This window comes from Pezoporus flaviventris, unplaced genomic scaffold (assembly GCF_033815535.1).
Source record: "Pezoporus flaviventris isolate CSIRO_AGI_PZ_B2104156 unplaced genomic scaffold, CSIRO_AGI_Pfla_v1 ptg000025l, whole genome shotgun sequence".
Taxonomy (NCBI): Eukaryota; Metazoa; Chordata; class Aves; order Psittaciformes; family Psittacidae; genus Pezoporus; species Pezoporus flaviventris.
In genome coordinates, this window is record NW_026892573.1 from 25,583,510 (window position 1) to 25,599,983 (window position 16,474).

The 16,474-nt window shown below is 40.6% G+C and overlaps 1 protein-coding gene across 1 annotated transcript in view; it reads left to right on the top strand.

The window, feature by feature from the left end:
* The window catches only part of SLC36A4 (solute carrier family 36 member 4), a 94,162-nt gene extending 87,090 nt beyond the window's left edge, over positions 1–7,072 (top strand). Inside the window, exon 11 of the mRNA XM_061457899.1 lies at positions 6,265–7,072. Coding sequence (XP_061313883.1) covers positions 6,265–6,476 — 212 coding nt within the window. The 3' untranslated portion in view covers positions 6,477–7,072. The remainder of the gene's footprint in view (positions 1–6,264) is intronic.
* The last annotated feature ends 9,402 nt before the right edge of the window (positions 7,073–16,474 follow it).

The window sequence follows — 16,474 nt, forward strand, 5'->3', positions numbered from 1 at the left end:
AGACTGTTGCTTGACATCCAGAAACCTCAGCTCTTACACAGAAAGGCCTCAGGTCATTACGCAAGAATGACAATATATCTCATTCAAAGCGAATACATCAAGCAGCTTAAAATCCAGCATCTCCTTTGGCATTTTGCTTAAGAGTTTAGTCGCCCTCTCTGCTAGAATTTTGTTTGTAGTTTCTCTTTTATATTTGTTTCCTTTTTGCTTCCAGACATCTTTTAGAATGATTTCTTTTATTCCTCACCAGATTAAAACCCCATTCAGGACTTAGAACACTGTATTTTCTCCCATAAAGGCACTCCAAAATCTGAATGAGATGATTTATTGACTATCTTTGAAAACAGATTGAGCTATTGACAGTAACCTTTTGTGATCTTTTATTTCTGTAGTCTTTCACAACAGGCCTGCAGTGTGTGCTCACGTTAAGCTGTCTGTCCACGATAACACTTGCAGATTTTACTGTTTCCACCCAGTGCATAACTCATTAATTTCTCTTTCACAGGAATATGAATTTGCACTTGTTTCGGTGAAATCACTTCCTCAATGCTAGCTTGCTCTGAATGATGCCTTCTCTCTTACTAATATCCACTCTGCTGTTTTTTCCATCATCAACTACATCTGCTGTTTTTTCCATCATGCACTACAAACCGTATCTGCAGTGATTTTATCTTTACGCCTAGTTCATTGATTAAACCTGCATTTTGCTTCCAGACTCAAGTCCTAGCTTCAGACTACAATCTTTGTGCCTTGCTATGGCATTTATATATTGCAGAGAAAATCCTCTGCATCCATTCCTCATGGAGGTGCGTAACAGTCACACCTGAATTACCAACTTGATTTTCTCTTTGACGGATAAATACGTCAAGTTTCTGTTCTCTCTCCACAAAGTAGATTGTGTATGGACTGCACTATTTCCTTCCTGGTGACAGTTCTTCGGGAAGATTGAGATTTTTAGCCTGACATGCCAAGACAATGAATTATTGAGTTGTATAAATGGATCTTTACCTATTACATCACCCTTCACTGACCTCGACCCATTCACTAGTGTGGCAAAAAGGCATAGCCATCACCTTTGAAACTTTGCCAAAGGTAGTCATTAAAGTTTTGTCACAACTGTGACTCAGGGGAAGGCATTCAATGAACCCGATGTGACTGCCATCTGCTCTGATTATCATGCTTGCCCATGGAGTGTGCTGGCCCAGCAGCAGCCCTCCCAAACCTTTGCAAGCAACCAGAGCTTGCACCAGCTTTTGCCCCTTCAGTTTCTAGGAGATGGATGGGCAGTTCTGCTAAAGGAGGGAAGGAAGCAAGAGGCTGTGAGCATCATTAAACACAGATGTGTGTGATATCAGGCTTCGTTAGGTTTATTCTTCATGCAGGAACCTGTTTACATAGTCAACACCAACTGCGATAACTGGTGGCGTGAGATGGGTTAAGTTAGTTTACTCGCTGTTTTTTATTGTTCTCAGGCCTCACTCCAGAATCTGTTTGCATTTATAGCCTTTCATTTGGAAAAAAAGGGAACAGCTAGGCTATAAAATAGAAAAATGTATTTGCAGAGAACAAAACAAAAGACTAAAAGAACCTTGGGCAGATGTATGTGGCGCTGCATTGTTTTTAACTTGGTTCTGAAAATAAAAGGACTAGCTCTGTTGATAATACCCCTCCAACAGGATCTTTGATCTTATTGCCACAAACCCAGAAGACAAATGTGGAGAAACTTAAGAGAGAATTCTCTGGGCTATAGATGTGAAGTAAAAATAATTGGTTTATGGCATTAGTTTCACACAGGCAGAGCAGAGCTTTGATAGGCTTTCTTCTACTGATTGATGTAAAGTCCAGAAATCATTTCTATGAGAGTGGTGATGTTTGCAGCACAAAGTGCTGGAGGACCTTTGAAATATTCCCCTTGATGGGAATGCCAGAGGCCAGCAGGTCTCAAAGGCTTATTGTTACCTCGTTATGGAGCAGTCTTCATGTTAATTGACTCATTTAATGAGACTTAGGCTTGTTTTTCAGGTGATACATGGAAATAGGGCATATTCCACAGAACAACTTGATCTCAGGAAGTATCAACTCAGAGACCCTGAGACATAATTAAGTCAGGTTTCTATTGCATAAAACTGATCTTCCTCCTGTTCCTCATTTCAGTGATTTCCTCTGGGACAACAACCCATCCTGAGTCCGTGAAGGACAAAGTATAGAAGAATGGAAAAAGGTATTTTATGTGTTAGCACAAGTAATATAACCACAGCTGAAGTGTAATGATTTTCAATAGTGTAAGGGAAAGGAGGAAGAAATAGATTATATCTATGGAGCTGTCTACCTGTATGTGCTTCACTAACACAGTATCTGAGACCTTAACTTACAGTAACATATTTTTCCTCATAATATGCCTGCAATACAGTGAAACTGTGTTTGTGTTTCATGGAGAGTGGGAAAGGAAGGAAAGTTAGTATTTTTAATGATTTGCTAGTACTTGGATGTATCCAACAAAGGTGTCAATAAATACACTTGCAAATGAGATCCAAAATGTCTCAAAATGAATGGTCAAAACCCAAACCAAGAAAAAGTCAGTATGTTCCTATGGAAAAGACTTTTTAAGGTCAATATCCAGAACTTCTTGGCTATGAAGAAGAGGCAGAAAGTTTGATAAAATACCTAGTGGAAAGCTGGCATAAAGTTAGTTACATTTATGGAGGTATTCCAGCCTAATAGAGAAAAAGATTTGGTCCTCAGCAGCATGAGGGAAAAATTAGTATGTTCATAAAGGATAAAGCTTGCCAGATTTTTTTTTCCCACAGAATTAGTAAGAGAGTCATTGAAAACAAAGCAATTGATTTAGTTTATTGTGCTATTGGATTATAGCACGTTAGAGCTATATTTAAAACTCGCACTCAAAAGAATTCAGATAAGCCTGAATATGAGCTCTCCTGGGACTGAAAATGGCATGAAATACATATAAGTCTAGGGCTAAGGGCAGTACTTTTGGCAGAGTGAGATAGTAAACCGAAGATCTTTGTAATTTCTGTTTTCAAGTCATTTCTTCAGTAATGATGCAGAAGGAAGAGAATAATGTGTGTTAATACACTTACATATCCTACACTGAGAGGAGCTGGCTGAAGACAGAGATGTTGAAGATGGGAATGAGAAGTAAAAGTAGGGGCGTATTGTGGAAGAGGAGGAAGGGAAGAAAATGCAACAATGAAAACAAAGTACTGAATGTTAAAGATTGCAAAATTCTACAGGGACTGTTGAGTTTGGGTCATTCTGAGTGCCAGACCATGCCCAAGCACAGTTTTTACCTATGAGGAAGGCAAGATTTAGACCAAAACCAACCTATATTACCCTAAAATGAGAGTATTTTGGTCCATGCTCTTCTGTGTTGAATTGCAGCCTACCCTGGTAGAAAAGTAGCTTTCAAACCTGCCCTCCAAGGAATTGCTGCCTGGGTTGGTGACTTCTCTTGCATGTAGGCTATTAAAGAGCTTAGGCTGTTAAAGAGTTTAGGCATTAGATTCATAGCACAGAAGTCTGCATCCTTAATTCTTGTGGGTATAGCACTTCAAACATCCTTAGCGTGGCTCTGGTAAAGAGAGGAAGACAAGGAGATGTAAGAGCTGCATTTCAAATTGTTGTGGGTCTGAAAGTGACTCCTACTTCTTAGTGTTGTAACAAGTCTAGTTTGGTACTTCTGAAGTGCTTCTTGTAGATGAGGAGTCTGCCTTCTGTGCAGGCTTTCTCTATGACCTCGAGTCCAGGCCAGATGTGCAGAGACTGATCTGGCGTGTTCCTGCAGCACTGACTATCCCTGGCCCTGGAATGAGTTCACAGAGCTGAGGGAGATGCAAAGCAGAGGGGAAAAATGTGCTTGTAACCCCACTTATAACTTGAATGTACTGCTGTATCTCAGGGAGTCTGAACGTATCCTGTAATGTCTCTGGGTCTAGGCAGCTATCAGCCTTTTAAATGTGGGTAACAGATCATTTGCTTCCTTTCAGGAAAGTAAGGGCAATATTTGCATTCCCAGCTTTTAATGCGATAGCTTTGTGAGTAAAACACTTATTCAGACAGGAGGGATTTTTCATTAATAACAACTGGTCCTGGCAAAACCGCATTTTATAATGGATAAACTATTCCCTGGAGGAAGAAAGAAGGGGGAAAAAAAAAGAACTACAAATCACATTGGCTAAGCTGTAGTATCTGAAACAAATTACTTTTTTTGTATTAGTCTGCCCAATTTCCTCATCAGTCTCACAGATTTGTAGGCAGCACTGGTTTTGTCCCAGATCTTCTCTTACATTTATTTGCAGGTATCACGTTAATGCATTAAGGGAATGATTTCATTTTGTACTCAGACAGTGAAAAAAAAGAAAAAAATTAACAGAACTGTAATTTCCTCTGCAGTGTTTTATAATGAGAAATTCTTCAGGAATAAGCAGATTTAAAGAGCATAAACTGTTTCTCCCTCTAGCAAAATGTCTGCATCTCTGATGAAAGGGCCCTTCTCTTCTGCACTGCTAATGAACTGGCAGCAGGACAAGCTTCTCTAGTCATCCTGTGTAGGGGCCATTGATTCATGCCTAATACTCTGGTCCTCGTACATACCTGTCAGGAGAGGAGCAGCCTCCAGGAACAGTCACTGTTTCCTTTCCTGAAGTTTGAATTGTTCCCAGTCTGCTTTCTCACATTAGGTTAAGTTCCTTCTTCTTCAGGAGATGGCATTTGCAGTCTGTCAGCCAGATGCTGGGGCTAATTCCAAACTTCATTTCCCCTGCAGGTGATACATGGGGATGGGAAACCATCCACTGGAGACATCCTCCTGTTGGAGGGGAGCAAGAATGATCAGCTCTGCAACAGGCAGGTGGTACCCTTGGCTTTGTTACAAGGTCGTCCTCCTTTATGCTGCTCCCTGAGGGGATAAGGGAAGGAGAAGCTTAGGGCAAGTTATCACAGAATATTTTATTTGCTCATTTCAGCTAGAGCTGATTCATACTGGGTATGACACCAGATGTGAATAATCACCCCCTGAAAAGAGATGTCAAAAAAAGTGTGGCAAAATCCTTCCCACCCTTCCACGTACATCTCTGATTTAGATCCATGGTGGCAATAGTCTTGAATAAGGGGCTTTTTTTTAGTGTGAAGAAGGTTACATGAATCTGTTTATTTGACTAAATCCAGGTGCTTCATCCTTCCTTTTATTAGCAGTCTTTTCTAGCTACCAAGAACTTATTGCATTAAGTTTTCAGACTCTCCTTCAGCTCCTTCAATTTTGTGGTCCAGTGGAATAGTTTGTCTCACCGTTACAAATTATCTTGCACTGAACTCCAATCTTGCTCCAATCTTTGCATCCCTCCAGCAGTGCTCAGTTGCCACTTATCTCCTTTCTCTGGCCCAATTCATTTAGAGGCAATCAATTTGATCCTTGAATAGTTTGCACAGGTGATTTCATCCTTCCAACTCATGGGCATCTTTCTCTAAAGCTTCCTAAAGCTGCTGCTGATGTGTCAGCCCACGTTGCAGGTTCAGGGGTACCAGTCTTCCATAGAGTTCTTGACTGTGTCTTAGACAGCAAGTGTTGTCTTCATTCATGCAAGCTCAAGCCAGGCTTAAATTCAGACTGTCCACAGGATTGACACAGGACTTGCGCAAAACCAAAGCAACAGCTTTCATTTTGTTTACAGAATGGCTTTCCATACATATAGCTCCATATTTCTGTGGGTGAATCACTGGGGATAGAGCAGAAAAACAGCCAAAATGCTTTTGTCCCTTGAGTCATTTTAAAAACTGTGGGGTATTTCATCAAGGAGCATTAGTGAGTTTCTGTGCTCTGCAGCAGTGCTTTTGAACATATGAGCCCACTGTCAGGAGTTAAATGAATAGTGTTCTCATGCTGAACCTTTCAAAAGGAGATTTAAAGAAAGAATTGGTCTAGAGCCAGAAGCAGAGCAGAACAAATGAAAAGAGCCACAGGGTAAAAACTCAGCACAAGGCCTAGGAGTGGGTAGCATTGTGGGTAGCACTTAACATGGTGGCATTTATACTGCAGTAGCATTTGAAGTCTGTAGGCAAATGAAAGGCCCCTTTGGACAAGCCCTTGAGTATGTGAACACCTAAGTGTCTGACAAATGCTGAGAGGTTGATAGAAGAAAACAAAGCCACCCTTTCCACCAGCATTCACTAACATCACCTGATTATTGCCTGATGTTGGACAGGTTGCACTGTCTGTGCTTTCAATCTTGCCTGCTATTTCTGTTGCAGGGTGGGTTGCTGGTTGTTGCAGGTTCATTGGAGAGGCCTGGGAGTGCTTGGCAAGCAATGTACACAGTGACACAGAAGCTATCTCTGCCACGGGTCATGCCTGCTTAAGCATTGCTATCAAGGCTGTCAGTGATGATGAGGTGGGCAGCATTGGTGATCCCATCCTCCAACATCCCTTAATGAATGGACAAGAAATGTACCAATTGTCCTGACTGGGAAAGGCTTAGAGGTAAAATATGTCGGGTGAGGCATGACTGCAACCTAGAGATGGGATACTCAGAGGAAAACACCATTTTCATAGTCAGTGTGCTGAGCACAGGCAGAATAAAACAGCTTCGTGATCATTTATTAGTAATATTTTTAAATGTCTTTTTCTGGTAGGGAGAATATTCTTACCAACCACCCAGTGCTTTTAGTCAGACTTTGCTGGTGTTGCACAGCCTACCATTACCTGAAAAAGCATGTTGCACATCCTTCCATCCTAGATTAATTATTGTGCAAGCTCCAGAACAATCTCTCTGCATCTGGGTAGATTCTTATCCTTCATTCTTTTTCATTCTTCTTCAAGTTCAATTGTTGTCAAAGATCGTTTTGTTTTCATCTAAAGGCATCAGATAAACCCGAAGTGGGACTCTCAAATGATGTGGATTGGTGTGATTTAGTGATGTTAATGTGCAAATTGAAACTCACTGTCCCTAAAATTTTAGTTCTCGTTGTGCAGAATTTTCTTCCTTGTAAAGACACTCTGCAATAACCAGCACAGCCTTCATTGCCATTCAAGGCGGTAATAAGACCTTAAACATCATTATTTTATTGGCCTCTGGTGTCTCATGTTTTATTCCTGAGGGTTTTTTAATGTCTTCAAGTTGCAGTCGTGTCTCCTAGACAATTCAGGCTTCCAAACCATATGGCACTACACTCATGGCAAAGTGATTATCAGAATATTTTTACTGGTCTTTGGATATGAAATCTTACTGCTATCACCATCTTACACTGCATTCTAACAAATCTGCTGATAAACTATTCTTATATTTCAAATGAATCCACAATAAAAATTAATTTAGCTGTGCCTAACATTGAAAGCAAGGAGATAAATTAAACAAAAAACCAATTATCCATCTAACTGTGCTGGTTTTATAGTTCATCAGTCCTGACATGAGCTTCACTCTCTTGAAACATCTCAGATCTGTCTTAGGCATTCTCAGAGATCTTTCTGTTTTCAGCTAAATATCTGGAGTCAACAGGAAAAATCACTGCCACAGTGGAGCTTGTAGTACTGGCTGTATGGAAGTCTGTACAAATGAGATGTCCCTGTGTCCTTCCACTGTGATTAGCTGAAATGGTGTCCCAGAGAATCTTCACCATTCTCAGCATCTTCAGGCTGTCTTCAGGACAGGGACTGAGCTCACTTGTAGAGGGCAAACACAAGTAGAAATGAGCTGTAATTGTGTACTATGAACTAGGACTCATAAGAAGTGATTGGGTGTGTTCCTGCTCACCCTTTGAGCCCCAAAGACCTTTTTGTAGGATATATGACATAGGAAGTTCTACCCATGAAAGAACTGAGGCTGTAGCTGCCAACCCAGTTTGCAGTGGCATCCTGAGATGCTGAAACCCACTGGTTTCAGCAAGGTTGGACATGCTGGTTTGCCATTAGATGCCAGTGCACACAATGATGACTGCTGTATTCTTCCATCACTAGTCTGCTTTTGTGCTGTGTTTTCTTCACTTTGATGCTTCCTTTTTGCTCTGTCTCCTTCTTTTTCCCAGCAGGGCTCATATTCACTTGCCCCTGCAGAAGTTGCAGAGATACTCAAGCTCTCGAAACCTCAAAAGTCTCTAGTAAATTTTTATTGCCTTACATAATGTACATATAATTATACGTGATGATACAGATAATAATTTAATTACGTCTTATTAAATTGATTTTCCATGTAAACCTGAATGATAACATAATGCATATTAAATAGGAAAGAACATTTGTTTTCCAATATTTTAAAGGGCATTTCAGGGCAAACAGATAAAAAGCCAAGCACACAGAAGGGGGCAATGCATCTTAGTTTCTCTTATGGGCAATGAAGATGTCTAGGCTTAAGCTGTCACCTTGGGCCCTCTAAAGTGACAGATGAGTAAAAGATGTTTTTAAATAAGGATTCCTCTTTACTGTTTTAAAGGTCTCTTCATCAGCTGTAAAGGTGATCTGCTTAAATACAGGCATCTGCAGCTTCAGGTGATCCTCCATTCTACTCCAACCTTCTCAAGTCAGATGTGTCATTGATGAAAAAAAACCCTGTCTGGAAAGGTAGTACTGGATGGAAAGATGGCATTTGACTCTCTTGCCTATCCGAATTTTTTATTATTAGGCAATAACTTTTTAAAATACTTTTTTTCCCCCATCACAAATACAAGGCTTTGAGGCTATTTCCATTCCCCTCCGGCCTGTCAGAAGACTCCTCTTGTCTGTGTCTCATGAGTGGGACACATGAACTGCTAACGATGACTTAGCCCATGGACAGATCCATGGACAAAGATCAGAAGGGTGGCTTTCTGCTGGTGTATATGAGTGCCTCCCCAGAGCCAAGTGACGTTTGAATGGAAATCCTCCTTATATCATCACTGAGATTTAAATAAGGGTCATTGTCTTGCTGGCTTACCGGAGACTAAAAGTGATGATTATTTCCTTTAGCCACACTAAGTATGTGTATGACTTTCTATAACACATACACAAAACATATGTACCATTAGGGAAGAGGCAATATGAATGTTTAATTCACTGATAATTTCTTTCTAGAAATCTGGGTTCAGGTACGTTATAAAATACTCCTGTCTGCACAGCATGGTGACAGTACACCTGGGATGTATATTTAAAGAGGAGATCAGGAAGATGATTCAGTGATTAGAAAAATGAATTTTAATGGGACTTAATAGTTCTGAGGATCTCCAGGAATGCTGAGGCAAAAGCTGAGTGTCAACGCTATACTGCGGTGAAGAGGACATCATTGAAAACTGGGCATTAATTCCCTCATCCCATTACAGTTACTGGGCAACTGCAAGTGCTGTCATAAAAGTAAAAAAATGGGTAAACAACTAAAGTAAATTTTTAATTGTATTCTCTTTAGTCAGACACTTTCATTTACTTCACTTTTTTTCAATAGCACTGTTAAAAATGGTCCTGCAATGTCTTTCATTTAAGGATGATGAACCCAGTATGTCCTTTTCCTCGCTAAATTCTCTCCTGCATTGGAATCAACACAATTTTATTTACATTCCTTTGCCTTTTTTGTCTTAAAATTTTGCTCACTGACTTAGTCCATTGGTGGATGTTATTGTACACCAAAACCAAGGAGATATTCTGTTTTAAAAAGCAACACACAAAATCATTACCCTATTTACCTTCTTGTTGGAGCTTAAACATTCACATATCTTCATTGCACATTCAGACAAAAATAAGTTTCACAAAGAGAAGCTTAACAATGGCATGTCGCCAAACTTGTTGTTAGGCAAAATACAGGAGCAAGATGGACAAGCCAAATAATCATCCTGGAACACACTGGTCCCAAAGGGAGCTCTGTGTTTACAGGGACCTGCATCTTCCAAAAGTAATTTGGAAATGTTTCCTATTGTGTATTTCAATAGAAAAAAACAAAAAATAATTTTTAATTTACTTTCCACAAATAAAAGTCTTGAAATATTGAAAAGGGCTCTAAATGCCATGTGCTTGGGATGTGCCCTGTTTAGAGTGATAACACAGGAAACTTCTTGCAGGAGGTTCTAAAATCTTACACATTAACCCCAAATCAATGGAGGTCCCTTTCCAGAAATGGTTTGTGTTCATGTTGATTTTTTGTTTGTGTTGGGCTGGGTTTTGTCTCCCCAAAATGTATATTGTGTCAGAAAAATTCCAAGTAAATAATAATGGAGAGAACACAGAAATAACAAGAAAATTGGCACACACCCCAGTGTGAGCAGGAGAATAGGGATTTGGTTTGCTAACCAACCAGCCCATCACTGTGTTCTGCAAGGACTTAGGAGGTAACTCATTGTTTCCATAAAAGTCCAGATTTTTTTGCTGCAAATCTCAGCTGTGGAAAATCTGCATTAAAGTTCCATAATGTTCTATTGCTATGCTCCTGGAAAACAGATAACTCTTCTACACTGATTTCTCTTGATAGGTAAGGTTGGCTCACAGCTTGGTACACATGGTGATGGGCCAAACTTTGTCTCTGCAGCTTTCTTAAGTATTCCTGACTCTGCCTGTTTGTCTAAAACTGCATCATTGATTAATGATTGCATTCATCTTTCCTCCCTTCCAAACGCTCTAAGACTCTGATGCACTCATCAATTGCAGTGATTTTCCTGTGTCTCTTTTGTCATTCAGAGCTTATTCCACATATTCATGGCATTCTGATCACAGTTTCATGTAGTTTTCACTCTGCAGAATACAGATTTATGTGTATAAATGTACCCCTTGCTTTCTTCCCATGCTCATTACTTACTTGTAGTCAGGGCAAAAGGAATCTGTAGTTATTCTAATGGAGAAATAGCTCTTAAGTGTGAAATTTCATCTGTTAACAGCCACAGCATGGGTTGATAGGAGCCCTGAGGAGAAAAACTTTGAGGTGTTGGTTGACAGAAAGCTAAACATACGCACTTGCAGTTATTCATATACCTGCAGGGGATATGCACTTGCAGCCCAGAAAGCCAACCGTATGCTGGGCTGCACCAGAAGAATCATGGCCAGAGGGTCAAGGGGGGTGATTCTGCCCTCCTGCTCTGCTCTCATGTGACTCCACCTGTAGAACTATGTCCAGGTCTGGGGCTCCCAACATAAGAAGGATGTGGACCCGCTGGAGTAAGTCCAGAGGAGGCCATGAAGATGCTCCAAGGGCTGGAGCACCTCTGCTATGGAGACAGGCTGAGAGCTGGGCTTTTTCAGCCTGGAGAAGAGAAAGCTCTGGGGAGACCTTCAAGCGGCTCCCAGTGCCTGAAGGGGCTACAGGAAATCTGGAGAGGGACTTTGGACAAGGACATGTAGCGATGGGACAAAGGGGAAATGGCTTTAAACTGACAGAGGGGAGATTGAGATTAGAAGTTTTTCCCTGTGAGGGTGCTGAGGCGCTGGCACAGGGTTTCCAGAGAAGCTGTGGCTGCCCCATCCCTAGCAGTGTTCAAGGCCAGGTTGGACGGGGCTTGGAGCAACCTGCTCTAGTGGAAGGTGTCCCTGCCCATGGCAGGGGGTTGGAACCGGATGAGCTTTAAGGTTTCTTCTAACCCAAACCATTCTGTTATTCTGTATGATAACCCTAAGCATTACCAAACACACTTGGGTACAACTATGCAGAGTATTATACCCACATGGATAATAGTACTAATTCTGTAGTTCTTGCCAGGTAAATAAAATATAAGAAGGACAAAAACATAATAAAATGAAGCAAAGAGATGGAATGACAGGTCATACAGTGGCAATGGTACCAGCATGGGAAACAGTTCCAGAAGCTGTGGTTCCTGCTCTGCTGTCTGCAACTGACCCCTGCTGCTTCGATTCCTTGAACGTCAAGGACATCCATCTATTATGTGTAGTTTTGTCCCTTTTCTACATAGAAAATGTGTCACAAGTGCAGGAGAGCATGTTTACTTGATACTTAGCTAAGCTTAGTGTTGTGTTTAGATGAATACAGCTTAACTTTTGTTACTGAGATGTATTTTTCATTTATTTGGTTGGCTTTTTTTAGTGTTTTTGTAGGTTTGAAATAGGCCTGCCTTTTAATAGTAATCCCAAGGATATTTTGGTCATCATGTGGTGTGATCAGGTATGACAGCAAAACATGGTCTGTCTTCAGTGGCTTTAGGGAAGGAAAGAATTTGGTGCCTATTGCTCAGATTGGCACTTACAAGATTAAGAAACGTTGCCAGTAACACACATTTGGCCTGAGGACACAACAGCTCCTCAGAACACAGTGAATTAGTCTCACAGTTCCCTTCTGTGCAATTAGAGCAAGCTTTTATTATGCTTATTTTACAAAATACAGTGAAACACACAGAGTTAACTTACTGCTGCAAGACCGTGCAAATCCGTGGCGGAAGTGGAAATTGAATTGCCCTTGCCTAACATCAGGCACCAATGGGCCTCACTGGTTCTGACTGCGCTGGGTGTTGATCTCCAGCTCTGCTGTTCTGGATGGACCATTTTGACTCATGCTGCAGACTTGTCTTCAGCCCCAGCTCCTGGATGGACACCCGTCTTGTAGCCTTGTGTCCAGCTCTGTCTCTGGCCCCATTTAATTTCACTCCTGACTTGGCTGCCTGGATGACTTCAGCCTTCATTTATTGCTTGACATGTTTGGGGCTATCAAAGGACCCTGTTACCAGTCCCAGCTGTCTGCCATGTTCAGGTCCCTCAGGACTGTACCTGGTCAGTGAGGCCATGGCCCATGCTGAGTTTACCCTCAGCTCTTGGCTTCCCTTCAGCAGCAGCTGGTCCTCCCTGCACTCAGATGCCTAAATCCCATTTTTTTCTCATCTCTTTCCATTGTACCATGCTGCTAGAATAGAACTATTTTCAAAGAATTTTGTATATGGGGTGGGAAATAATTATATGTGAAAATAATGGATTTGCCAAAGCAGTACAGGTTTGCATTATATTCCTGTTTTTCTTTAACTGCAGATTTCTTCTGTGGCAGAAAACTTGTTATTTTATTGAAGACATCCATTCATTGTTTTTAAGGTTTTACATCCAGATAGCCTATAAAAGTAACCAAGGAAGCCAGTATCACCACAGTTATTGAAGATGGGGATGTTAACTGTAGAACCAGTATCTTCCAGATGAGTTATCTCTCCTGCAGTCTTATGCTGGAGGACACTTCAGGTAGCTTGACTGATACAGATGTTTTCTATCAGGAAGACAAAACTGAGTTTGACCTATCACTCAAGCAAAAGTACTTCCCTTAGTATATTCTGTTGCAGTGTCCTGGCCCAGAGGGTTCAGTTGGTGGTGCTGGATGAAGAGTTGTATGTGGACCTAGGAAGACCAGGCATAACATCCATGCAGCACTTTAGCCTCAAAGAGATTTAGCACAGGGCAAAGAGTTATTTTAACAAAGAAATGGCTCTTAAGTGTGAAAATTCATCATTGAACAGGCACAACAATGCTTTATGTCTGGCAAAGGTGTTGCCCTAGTGCTGTGAATGTTTATTCTAGTGTGAAAAGAGAGCAGTTTCTATCATGTTTGAGAAAACAACCCATGGGCAAAAAGAGGTCACTGCTTAGTCTATGGAAAGGAGAACATCAGAAGCTGGACAACAAATGAATTTGCTGGGAAATGTTTAATTTTTTTCCAGGAAAGCTTTAGCTTCAAATGCATCAGAAAATCGATCTTTAATTTCGGTTTTCTTTGACAGGTTTTAGCTTTTCATCAAAGAGAAGGAGTATTTTGTCAGAATAGTGGTTCCATTTCTGAAGGCATTTTCTGCTGGGGAGACTGACTGGGATCTTTTGACTGGCTTCATACAGTTTCTGTGTTTGTTCTTTAACAAAACGAAGCTTCTGGTTAACACAAAGGAAATTTTTGCTGCAATAAGAAATAGATTTACTTGTAAATAAGAATGTTCAACTCATGGTATTTTTCTGAATCTCTCTTATTTCCACAGATGTGGAGGATTAGCTGTAAAAAGCAAAACGTTCCTGGATGCACGAACAGGATGCAAGTATTTTTGCTTACAGGTGAATTACAAGAATCCTCTCAGTCAGCAAACACACACCTTGCCCATTGCAGGATGGAAAACCTGAGATCTGGAGTGATTTTAGAGCATGAGTGTGAAAGGAATCCTGTTGAAAACAAAGGGAATACCAAAAACGGGACCATCTAGAGGTGTCTTGTCTAAAATAGGAAAGAACAGACCCAATGGTTTCTGATTTTGCTGCCTTGAGATCCCATGTTCTCCTTCCTGTGATGTGCTCCTGTGAAGCTTGGGCAATGGGCAATCCAGTGCAGGACAGCACTGGATTATTTGTTAATGTACTCACATATAAAAGGATGAAGCTAAAGCAGCAAGAACATTCTCTATTGGGAAGGCCTGAAATTTCTCTTTTCCAGGAAAAAAAGCCCTCAAGATATTTTAAAAGAACATAAAACAAGAGCAGTAAGGCTCTTTAGGGGAAGTTTTATAGGTCCATAACTACACGCACTTCAAGGCCTTAAAGGGAACAAGGCCTTGTTATGTGCGTGGAACAGCTATAGAAAATATGCTCACTTGTGCCTTATTACATAATTATATGCTGTATAAATTATTGATGAACCTTGATGGCTCACAGGAGAATATAAAAAAGGAGAGTATTATGGGAAACCATTGCTTCAAAACAGCTGTCTCCTTCTACAGAGGAGCTGATGTTTTCACCTCCTAAAAAGAAGATAAATGATGTACGAATGAGAGAAGGAGAAGATAGCCAAAAGCAATGCAATTAGGATTTTTCTGCTGTGTTTTTTTAAGCATAAAATTGCCATGGATAGTGCTGCTTGGGGCAGAAAAGTGCACTTTTGAAACTTAGTCTCAATGAGAGGATATTTTGCAGTAGAAGGTGGTGTTTTTCAGTTGAGGTTCTACAAGCAGTAATAAAGACCAATGTGACCCAATTATTTACATCTTAAATCAGTCTCATCAACCCAGTTTAAATGAGTATAGAAGCATTATGTTAATTTAAGATTTTGAGGAGATATATGTGTTCATAGTGGATTAATGAGCATGGAGTGGTTACAATGACAAATCCAAGATGAATCATAAAGTCAGACTGATCTGCCCAAGAGAAATAGAGACACTCCTTTTAAGTCATTAAAAAAAACCAGTAATAATTCTGCTGTAGAGATCTATGACTTTTATCCACAGAAGATGAAAATTGTGGTAGAAGAACCACCAGTTTCCACAACTCCTTTGTTATAATTGAAAGGACCTTGAGTTATTATGGTGATGTTGAATTCAAATTCTGGTCTTTCCAGCAGTGAGAGCTGTACTCATCTGAAATAGTGTGTGCCGAGAGGTAACTCAGCACAGCAGCCCCTACTACACCAGCTCAGATGCTTGACTTCAAGTTGCCTGTTAAACACTGCTGGATCCAAAACCTCTTCCTTAGAAAACTTCAGCCTGAGAAAAGTCTCAGGGGTCGCAGTTTTTCACCTGAACTTGTTTTTTTTCCTGTCCTTTTGCAGAAAGTTTTTTGACTTCTGACAATCACAGAACACCAGGTTGAAAGGACCTCAAGGAGCACGTGGCATAACCTTTCTTGGCAAAGCATGACCTAGACTGGATGTCCCAGGCCCCTGTCCATCCGAATATTAATAGTGTCCAATGTTGGGGAATGCACCACTTCCCTGGGGAGATTATTCCAAGGGCTGATTGTTCTCATTGTGAAAAAAATTCCTCTTGTGTCCAGCTGGAATCTCCCCAGGAATAACTTGTGCCCATCACCCCTTGTCTTTTCTGCGTGACTCCTTGTATCAGGCACTCTCCGTCTTCTTTGTAGCCAGCATTTAAATACTGGAACATGGTGATAAGGTCTCCCCCGAGCCTTCTCTCCTCCAGGCTGAACAAGCCCAACTCTCTCAGCCTTTCCTCTTACAGCAGCTTCCCAGTCCTTGGATAGTCCGTGTGCCTCTTCTCTAGATCCTCTCAAGCCTGTCCACATCCTTTTTGTATAGCAGGGACTGACACAGAACACAGTATTCCAGGTGTGTCCTGAAGCACTGAGTATGTGTTGGATAATATGGTTGGATAATTTTACAGTGATGGTTGTTTCGATAATTAACAGTGAGTTGGATAATGACATCTTTATCTTATCTTTATCTTTAAGCTTTATCTTTTAACTTTTATCTTTATCATCTTTATCGTCATCATCTTCATCATCTTAATCTTTATTTCTATCTTTATGATTATCTTCATCTTTATCATCTTTATCTTATTATTGTCTTTGTCAAGGATGGGCAAGAAAGAGTAATTAGTTATGGTCACTTGCACTCAGATAACTGTCATCAGAAAGGATTTGCTAACACATATCTTGCTGCCCTCTATAGGAAATGATCAAAATTGTCCATTTGTTATCAATGGACCCTGACATTAATAGTCAAGAGATTGAGATCATGATACGGATTTTTTGCTTTAAATTTTTCATAGGAAAACTTAAATTTTGATGTATCTTTTTCATAAGGAAACGAAATGAAAC